Source organism: Xiphophorus hellerii, chromosome 24, assembly GCF_003331165.1.
Source record: "Xiphophorus hellerii strain 12219 chromosome 24, Xiphophorus_hellerii-4.1, whole genome shotgun sequence".
Classification (NCBI taxonomy): Eukaryota; Metazoa; Chordata; class Actinopteri; order Cyprinodontiformes; family Poeciliidae; genus Xiphophorus; species Xiphophorus hellerii.
The window spans coordinates 2,150,630-2,159,765 of NC_045695.1; the positions used below are offsets into that span (position 1 = coordinate 2,150,630).

Here is a 9,136-nt window from a genome sequence, read left to right on the forward strand (position 1 = left end):
TAATTCATAGCATTCACTTTTACAGCAGGCCTTCATACTGAACATGTATGTAGCGACAGAGGGGAGGAAACCCCCTGATCCAACATGCTTACGACATAAAAATACTGCTGTAATTCATAAACTCACAAAATACATTTTTTTTCTATAGATTTGTGTGATTTTCTATTTTTGAAATGCTGTGGCTATTTCTTACACTGTAGCTTACACTGTGCCTGTATATGTGGCATTAAATAAAGGCACATGTTAATAACACAATTACAATGTAATCAAAAAGCTAATGTAATAAAAAAAAAAACTGTGTTTAATTGAGCAAGAAAATATGTCTTATGTACTACCCAGAGTCATTAAACAGATATATTTTTATTTTTCAAGCATTTATTTGTCAGGCTGATTGCAGCAGTCAGGATAAGCTCCAGAAAACAATAAAATATTCATTTTAGAGATTGTTCATCCTCGTTTGTGCTACCCAGGATTAGTAAAATCAACGTTAAAGTTGTAACTGTGACAGATGTCAAATGAATTATCACAGGGACTTCTTCTTTCAGGCACGGAGAGAGAAAATGAAAGCTCCTGTCAGTGAAGCAAATAGTCGACCTTTGATCCTCCATGATGGCGACTTGGACATGTGCCATGGGGCCCTTGATTTAAAGGGCCCTTTGTGAAGGAGAAATAAATAAATAAATAATAAAAGAGCTAAATACTTATTCAATCAGATTTAATAAACAATAACAATGTTGGGCTGAATTTTAGAATAGTTACTGTATGTTTGGCGTTTATCTTTGGCAACTAATTATGTGTCAGCTTGTGATGAAATAAAGCACACTGTATTGATTGTGCCAAATGCCAAATATGGGATGAAGACCAAATTAACCCCTGGCACAGATTCAATTGTTGTTATTCTGAACTAGACTCTGTTATTCCCCGTCAACAAAAAGTCAAATCTGAAGACCGCCCATTAGCAGCCAAACAAAGGAGGTGCAAATGCTGAAAAAAGCGACTATATGATTTTTTTTCTTTTTTATTTTTTGAAAAGTTGGTGATGAGATAATAATAGTCAAGCTGGAGATACAAAAGAGATGTTTTGGTGCCATTAGTCAGTCAGACGGATTAATATTACCACTGAAACGGAGCGAAAGAAGAAGATTAAACACCATATAAAGGAAGTATCTTTCTGTTTTTCTGTATTAATATTTATTTATTTTATGCTGTTAACCTTCTTCCTATTGTCTTGCATGATATAATATTACTTTTCTACTTTTTATTTTTACTCTTACATTTATTTAATCACCCTAACTTGTGTGGGGCTTAAATTTGCGATGCCTTTCTTGATTACCAGGCATTTGTTTGCAGTCATTAAAACCTCAGTTATCGTCCAACCTGGACTGGATTTGCTAAATTCTGAGAAATTATAGGATTTGTAAATGCAAAGCTCGACCAAAGCGCCACCTTTATTTAGAAAAATACAACTATTTAAGATTTTCTACATTTTGTCTTGCAGTTTGATCAAACTTAGTGGTTATCTGCACTCTGCTGCCACTCGCAGTCCTATTTGTATTAGAATGTGCTGCCAAAAAGGCCTCTGTTATTACACTTGCTGATGGAAAAATATGTGTGAAAAAAGATCAAACACTAATTGAAAATATCTTAACCTCTATATGGACTTTATAAAATATCAAGTCAGAAAGCCAAAGCAGACACAAACCTGAATATTCCCTTTTGTTTTCCATCAGTGAGATCAGTTTTATCAAACATTCCCTGGTATCAGTCACTGTTTTGTTTTTGTTTTTTCTTGTCTTATCTGTTTTGGGGTCTTGTCCAATGATTCACATTCTTCGTCATTCCGCTTTTGTTTTGCCAAGTCGAAGCATTTTCCTTTTTAAAGGCTCATCTCAGATGTTTTCATTTCATTTCCAGGGAAGCTGGTCAAACGAAAACAAGACGCATCAGGGTTGCTTTGTTTTGAGATTTCAGGTAAGACTACAGGTAAGCAAAAGATATGTGTATTTTATTCTTCTTTTTTTTTCACAAAATTACCCCAGAGTAGGTTGGGAATTTAATTTATTTATAGATACTTGGTCTTCAGGTGGCTGAATAGTTTTTCTTTTTTAGGTAATAAAGTTTTACTTTTTTGACATTCAACCTCTCTAACATGTTTGATTCTTCCAGGTAAGAAAATAAAGATAGTAAATGATTGCTTTTAATGGATCATCGGAGACAATATTAGTAGCTATTAGTCGTGACAATAAAATAATTTAAAAACTTCAACAGTGACAATTCATGAAGTCCAGCCTGAAAGTCAAGCTTTAGAGATTTAAATATACATGAAAATTCAAGATTTTTTTTCTAAATGTCTAAAATATAGGTAATTTTAAATAAATACAGTTTATTAACTACCAAATGAATGTATTAGATATATAATTATATGTAGAAGAGTATTAAGTTTGCTTGAAACTACGAAACACCCATATAATTTAAAATCATTTGAATTTGATTTATTTTCTCTTTGAGTCACTGCAGGTCATACAGGGATAAGAATAAATTAAAGTACAGTTTAAAATGGGTTTTTTCTTTGCCATGTTTAATGGGAAATTAAAGATCAAACAAAGTCCTGGAGGAAAAACTTTATATTTTATGTCTCATACTTCATTCAAAACTGTATTTGTTGCAGTATTTTTTTTTCAAAATACAGATTTCTACCATTTAAAAATGTTTTCATCTACTGACAAGATGTATTTTCTAACCATAAAAATGATGTTTATCCTACTATAAGAATTCTGCAAGTGCTCGAACTTTATTTGTCATAGTAATAGCTTGTTTCTCTGGGAAAAAAACAAAACAAAACTCCTAGTCCTCACAGAAGAATTGATCCGGTTCTTCTTGTGTACAAAATATTTAAAAGATTAGATAGGCACCATGTGAGTTTATTATTCATTTGGATGTAACAATATACCAATGCAGTGTTTTGGCAGAAGAGCTGGCTTGGTGACAGATGTGCACTAAGTGCACTAAGTCTTTCTATTCATCAGAGCGCTTCTAGTTTCACTTTAAGAGAAATATGTACTAAAATCTGGCTTTTCTCAGAGCTTAAAGAGGGCATTTATTAAAAATGTATATATGTTTAATCGTACGATGTTTATTTAGTTGATTCCAGTAAAGGCGAACTGTCGGACATCTGTCTTAACACACGCACACACACCCCCACACACACACAAAAAGTCTGTTTACTCGTGTCTCATGAGGAGTTCAGCTGCTTCTTTCAACTTTTTTCCTTCAGCGACTATTTTAGATTAGATAACAACCTGTTCAGTGTCTGTTTTGGATTGTAAATAGAAACCTTTCAGCAGTACAAACAAAACACCAGATATTAAAGCTTCCTGATTTAGAACCGAAACCGTATGTGCAGGTGTGCCAACAGAACATTTGAACGAATGAGGAAAACAACAAAACAAAAAACAACTCACTCAACAGAACCCTCCTCCTTTTTATTAAGAGGAAAGAAATCTATGTGTGAATTTCTAAGGTATCAATAATGAGTCAGCTGTTGAAGCGATTATATTTGCATCAGTTGGTAAAACCAAAACGAATGCTGCTAATTGTTGATCTTCTTTCTTAATCCTACATGTTTTCGGCCTGCAGAAGAAAACTGGAGCATCAGTTCTCATAGCAACCAGGGAGAAAACCCTGTGCAGACATGAGCCGTCCAGTTACACGGAGTCCTCTGGGTTCTGGCAGCAACGGGACTGACTGTTGTGTACAGAAGGAGAGCCCGAAACCTCCAGATGATAATGAGAGAAAACCTAACGCGGAGGAGTACTGAGAGCTCTCAGAGTAACTGGACTGATCCAAGAAAATCTTACGATACTTGGAGAACTTACTCAGCATCTGCTTGGAACAGTGAGACATCCTGGAAAACCAAAACCTATAGAATGTAGTTAGCCATCTACAATTTGTGTAACGTGAATTTAAAGGACTTATCTTTAAAAATGACTAAATAAAAGTATTTATTTAAAGACCTAAACAGTTTCTGTTAAGCTTTTTTCTTTTTTGCCTTCTTTGCATTACAAAGAACAGCAAAACAGAAAGGAGGGAAAGCTAAAAATAAAAGCACTTAATTAAAAGTGCAAAATGAAACTGCACATTTCAGGCATGAACGAAGAGAGTGTTTTTCACGCGAATGAAACCCTTAACTTGACTGGAATGTCTTCTACTTTCAGTTGTATGTTTACCAGAAGAGCACAAGGATGACATCTGAGCCTGCAATGCCGTCTTCAAGCTGCCAAGATGAGTATCTGCTGAGTGTTCCTCTGAAGCACATCAAACAAAAATCCGGGCACCAATCAAGTTTTTCCAGAGAGGTTGCTCTAGTTCCCCCAGGAAGGCGAACGTCCAGTTTTGCGGACTTTCAAGCGAGAATTAATCCGAACGTGTGTGACAGCTGCCAGCCTGTCGGTACAACAAATATCTCAGGTTTTTCCTGATGAATGGGATCCTAAACAGATCTGGAATTCAGTGTGTTTTAAATATATTCTCATTAAATGCTTCCGTATATGTATGAAGATGATGATGAAAGAAAATGAATAAAATGTGTGGTTTTAGAAGAAATATCTGGAATACATGTCAGATTCTTTCAAACTCTCCCAAGGTCTTAAAAAACCCATGTGTATTTTACTCTGTGCTTTGTCTGATGGTGTCACGGTGACCCCGTGTGCGCTTCTACAAAGTCATTTTTGTTGTGCGGTTTCGGGAACTGACGGTCTGACTGGACATCCTCCAGCTTCCCTGCTCTCCGACCGTGACATCTGCCGCTCTCCCCCTGAGCACCGCGCCAAGAGCACCGAATTGGTTTGTTGTTGAGATTTATTATGTTGTTGTTATTTCTTTGTTACCAACACCTGTTCAGCTGGTGAGAGCAATAAGAGACACCTCTGACTTAAAAAAAGAATAAACTAAAAACTGGCATTTCTCGTTGGGGAACCGTCGTGCTTGAGGGCATTTACAATTGTAAAAGCCTGCATGTTGTTGTTAAGCGGGGCAAATAAGAAAGATGAGTCAAAGATGGAGTAAAAATTTAATGTGTGTGTTTTGATTCTTTAGAAGAACAATATAGTGGTAGAAGGCAGGGAAGGAAGGGTTCTGTCAGCGAGACAGTCTGCCACCTGTCATTACTGACTATTTTACAAGCTTCTCTTCATGCTTTGTGATGTTTGTCTCAACATGAAGCTGCCCACCTGAACCTGTCTGCTTCAGAAAAATACAGAGTTGTCAGATTGTTGCTTAAAACCAGTCCTTTACTCAATCAAGGAGGAGAACATTTTACAAACCGATTTCCAAAAAGTGGAAAGTGGATTTTGTGAAACACCTTACAACACGAAGCTGGTTACCCAACGAAATCCTGCAACACACACCCTCCTCTTGTGTGAAGTAAGAAACATGAACCTCCGACCAAATAAATGGTCAACTATCAATAAGTGTATCCTGATTTTGCATCCGGTGAATCATCAGAAAGTGGAGACGGGCTCAGGGAGGCTTTTCATTTCTACAAAGTACGGGTTGGGTTTTTTTATTTTGTTGTTGTATTTTTTAGAAAATGTGACATATTCTACAATTTTATGGTTCGATGGATCCAAACTCCAAAACATGGAGAAACATAGTGGAAGTTAATGATGTGGACCTGATTAAAAATACTTATTTATTCTTAACTTTAAACAGATTATCTCAGAGGAACATGTCGTAGTAGTGAAAAAGTGTTGAGGCAGTCGTGTTCAGGAACACACGTAAAAAAGGGAAACAGGACATTAGGTCAAACCGCAGTGGAAAAAACAAGCAGGACATAACGTATCATTAAAGAAATTACCACACTGGTGCAGAGTCATTTGGATGCTGAGGTTTCCTATCAAGACAGAGGTGAGTCCCTGATACAGTAAATCTTCTAAAAAGTTAACAGATCTGGCTAAATTAGTGACATTTGATACAGTTTGAAATCAAACAATTGTCATAGGAATAATAAAAAAAAGGTTTAAGGAGAAAGCTGAAATTAAGTAGTTTCACTTGATGAGTTTAATGTTTTAAATACTTTGTTCAGTATTTGCCTTTGCATTTGTCTTACCAACAAAGAAGCTGATTGTTATTTTCGCATTAAATGCAGGTTGGAGGCAGTGCGCCTCCAAAGATCTTCCTGTCTGAAACGTCCATGAGAATTGAAGATGGAATTTATTTTCTGGCAGAATTACAATTAGAAATAAGTGTAAACATCAATAAAATGACATCCACTTAAACTTCAATGATATTTTGGTTACTTTTATATCGCACAGTTGCTATAGGAATATTTTATTTGTGTGCGTGTTTCAAGCAGGAGCATCATTGGTGATGCAGCCAAGCCTCCAACCTCCTTGTTCTGTCTAAATTCTTGCATATATGTTTATGGTTCAGTATTTGACGATTTTTCAGTTGAACATAACTAGAAATTACTTACAAAAAATTGCATATTCACAGATTCTTTCAAACATCACGACTAAGATATATAAGAAAGAAGATCCAGTTTGGGAAACTGAAATATAAAGACACAATTCTACCGGATACACTATTGACTGGTGTTTGCAAAACAGCCAATCCCGGTGTGTCATACATTTTCCTCGTTGCTGATTGGTTTAACCCCCAAGAAAGTAGATAAGGAAGAGTAGATGTTAACTTCTACTCCAGTGCAAAGACTAAGCTTCGTGTATTAGTGTATATTAAGGTACATTTGAATTATTAAGATGGGTGGTTATAATGGTTTTAGAGGGGGTCTCAAGTATTTGTCAATTCTAGCAATGCATGGGTGGCTGTGGATCCCCACAAACACCAGGGATCCACTACATTTGATTCGGAGGAAATTATTATTTCCACCAAGAGGATATTATGTAGTTCTAATAAATTTAAAGAACTTTTTTTTTAAATCCCATGCCGTCCTTTTAACATTTCCTTTAAAATGTTGAAGCTCTGAAACCAAATTGAAGAACTTCCCCAAACTGTTTTCTTCAGTTTAAATGAAAGATTTCACTCTGTTTCTTTCCCATAGCCATGTCCCTCACCTACGTCTTCACTGACGACTACTTTGACCAAAATGAAACTGAACCGTTCGACGTGAACCTAAACACAATATCATGTAATCCAAAACCTCTGGATCCTACGGCAGGGGCGATCTCGTCTCTGATCCTCGTGGCCAACTTTTTACTGGCGATCCCGGGTAACTTGCTGGTAGGATGGGTGATCAGCTCCAGCAGACAGGTTTTGACTTCATCAGACGTCTACTTGTTCCACCTGACAGTAGCAGACGGACTCATGGCCCTGACGCTCCCATTTTTCGCAGTAGCGCTGGTTTGGGGATGGCTCTTTGGCGACTTCATGTGCAAGTTCCTCAACCTGGTCATAGAAGCAAACTTCTACACCAGCATAATCTTCCTGGCTTGCATCAGTGTCGATCGGTACCTTGTGATTGTGCATGCCAATGAGACACACGGGACTAAACAGAGGAAGTGCAGCAGGATCCTGTGTGCGGCGGTCTGGGCCCTCGGTTGGGGCCTCGCTTTGCCTGCCCTTTTCAACGACGCCTTCAAGCTTGACGAAAACTCCGAGAGGCTCATTTGCACAGAACGATTCGACATTGGCAGCATCACCAGTTGGAGGATCGCCACTCGTGGGTTTCGCCACATTTTTGGCTTTCTGATCCCGCTGGCCGTCATGGTGGCCTGCTACGGCGTAACCGTCGCCAGGCTGTTGAACACTCGCGGTTTCCAGAAGCACCGGGCCATGAGGGTGATCATAGCCGTGGTGGTCGCGTTCCTGCTGTGCTGGGCGCCGTACCATATAACCATGATGATCGACACGCTGGTCAGAACCAACCTGATCCCGTTCGACTGCAGCTTCAGGAGGTCGGTGACCTTAGCCCTGGATATAACCAACACCCTGGCTCTTCTGCACAGCTCCATAAACCCGTTCCTGTACGCCTTTGTGGGAGAGAAGTTCAGGAAGAAAATGATGTACCTCATGCAGAAGAAATTCAGACAGGAGAGGATGTCAGGGTCAAAGGCCAGCCGGTCAACCTCTCAGACCTCGGAGGGAACTGGAACAATTCTCTGAATGCGTTTGAGGTCTTAAACTTAGATTTGTATTGCTTGTATAGTGAGAGGAATCAACAAACATGGAGACGTGGTTTAACATTCTCTTTGTATCTGATTTGAGATGATGAAAACTGGCAGCAGTGTCCAAATCTGTCACAAAAATAAGATAAAATAAATTAGATCCACTTTAGGACGTATCATACTTTTTGTTTTTTGTTTTTTTGGAAATAAAAGACAATAGATATTTCAATTATTTTCAATGGTTGGACTTCTTGTACTCCTCTTAGATATTATGACACATTGCTGCTGTCATGTTACACCTGTTATTTCATTGACACAATAGTAGCGCATTTTACGATATATTTAAGAAAATAAAGTACTGTTAAATCCCTTAAAAGTATAATTTTACCGTCTTTACAATTGTACAGTGTAAAGTTTCAACTTTTATCTTTCTTCTTTGTGAATAAAGACGATGCTGAATGTGTGCTTTCATATGCAAATACATGAAATATATATATATATATTCTATCCAAACTTGTTTGGTTTGATTGTAACCAATAAATCTATTTACAACTCGTTAAATAAATTTGTTTTAACTTTTCCAAGCTGAAATTAATTTCATTTTACACATTTGCATCTTTACAATAAAGTTGTAAAGCAGATGACAAGAGTCCTAAAATCATCGTTGACCACAGAAATTTCCCACTGAACCTCAAGCTAAATAAACTGAATGTCTGTTCATCCTCTAGAGCCTGGGACATTCATTTATAAATGAAAGCTATTTCTGCTGCCTATGCACTTTTTCCCTTCCACTCAACTTCCCACTAATAGCAAAAATATTGTGTGGTTTATCTCCCTCTTGTGGCGATGAACCGCACATGGAAACAGAATATGCTAACCATGTCGGTCTTTTTTAATTGCATAGCATTTGTGTAATAAGAATACTTTAATTGCTCTAATGTAAATTTTTCAGTGAAGCAAGAAGTCATAGTTATTAAAGAAAACAGAAATAAATGAATGTGAAGTTTGTGAACAAA

The 9,136-nt window shown here is 37.3% G+C and overlaps 1 protein-coding gene and 1 long non-coding RNA gene across 3 annotated transcripts; both read left to right on the forward strand.

Moving 5' to 3' along the window:
* The first annotated feature begins 68 nt into the window (after positions 1-68).
* LOC116716063 (uncharacterized) lies at positions 69-4,602 on the forward strand. The gene is made up of 2 exons (XR_004338378.1): positions 69-1,983; positions 3,637-4,602. It is a non-coding gene; the product is annotated as an uncharacterized LOC116716063 (long non-coding RNA).
* An 803-nt stretch (positions 4,603-5,405) lies between these two features.
* On the forward strand, positions 5,406-8,700 carry LOC116715595 (C-X-C chemokine receptor type 1-like). Of its 2 annotated transcripts, none has more exons than XM_032556063.1 (2): positions 5,406-5,549; positions 7,058-8,700. In XM_032556063.1, exon 2 carries the CDS (start codon positions 7,060-7,062, stop codon positions 8,116-8,118), a length of 1,059 nt encoding a protein of 352 aa, XP_032411954.1. In that variant the 5' UTR covers positions 5,406-5,549; positions 7,058-7,059; the 3' UTR covers positions 8,119-8,700. The 2 variants fall into 2 exon arrangements, with proteins under 2 accessions (XP_032411954.1, XP_032411953.1); XM_032556062.1 differs by lacking the exon at positions 5,406-5,549 and adding an exon at positions 5,571-5,904.
* Positions 8,701-9,136: the final 436 nt, after the last annotated feature.

Coding starts and splice junctions, on each gene's coding strand:
- LOC116715595 (XM_032556063.1), top strand. CDS start 7,060: ATGTCCCTCACCTACGTCTTCACTGACGACTACTTTGACCAAAATGAA.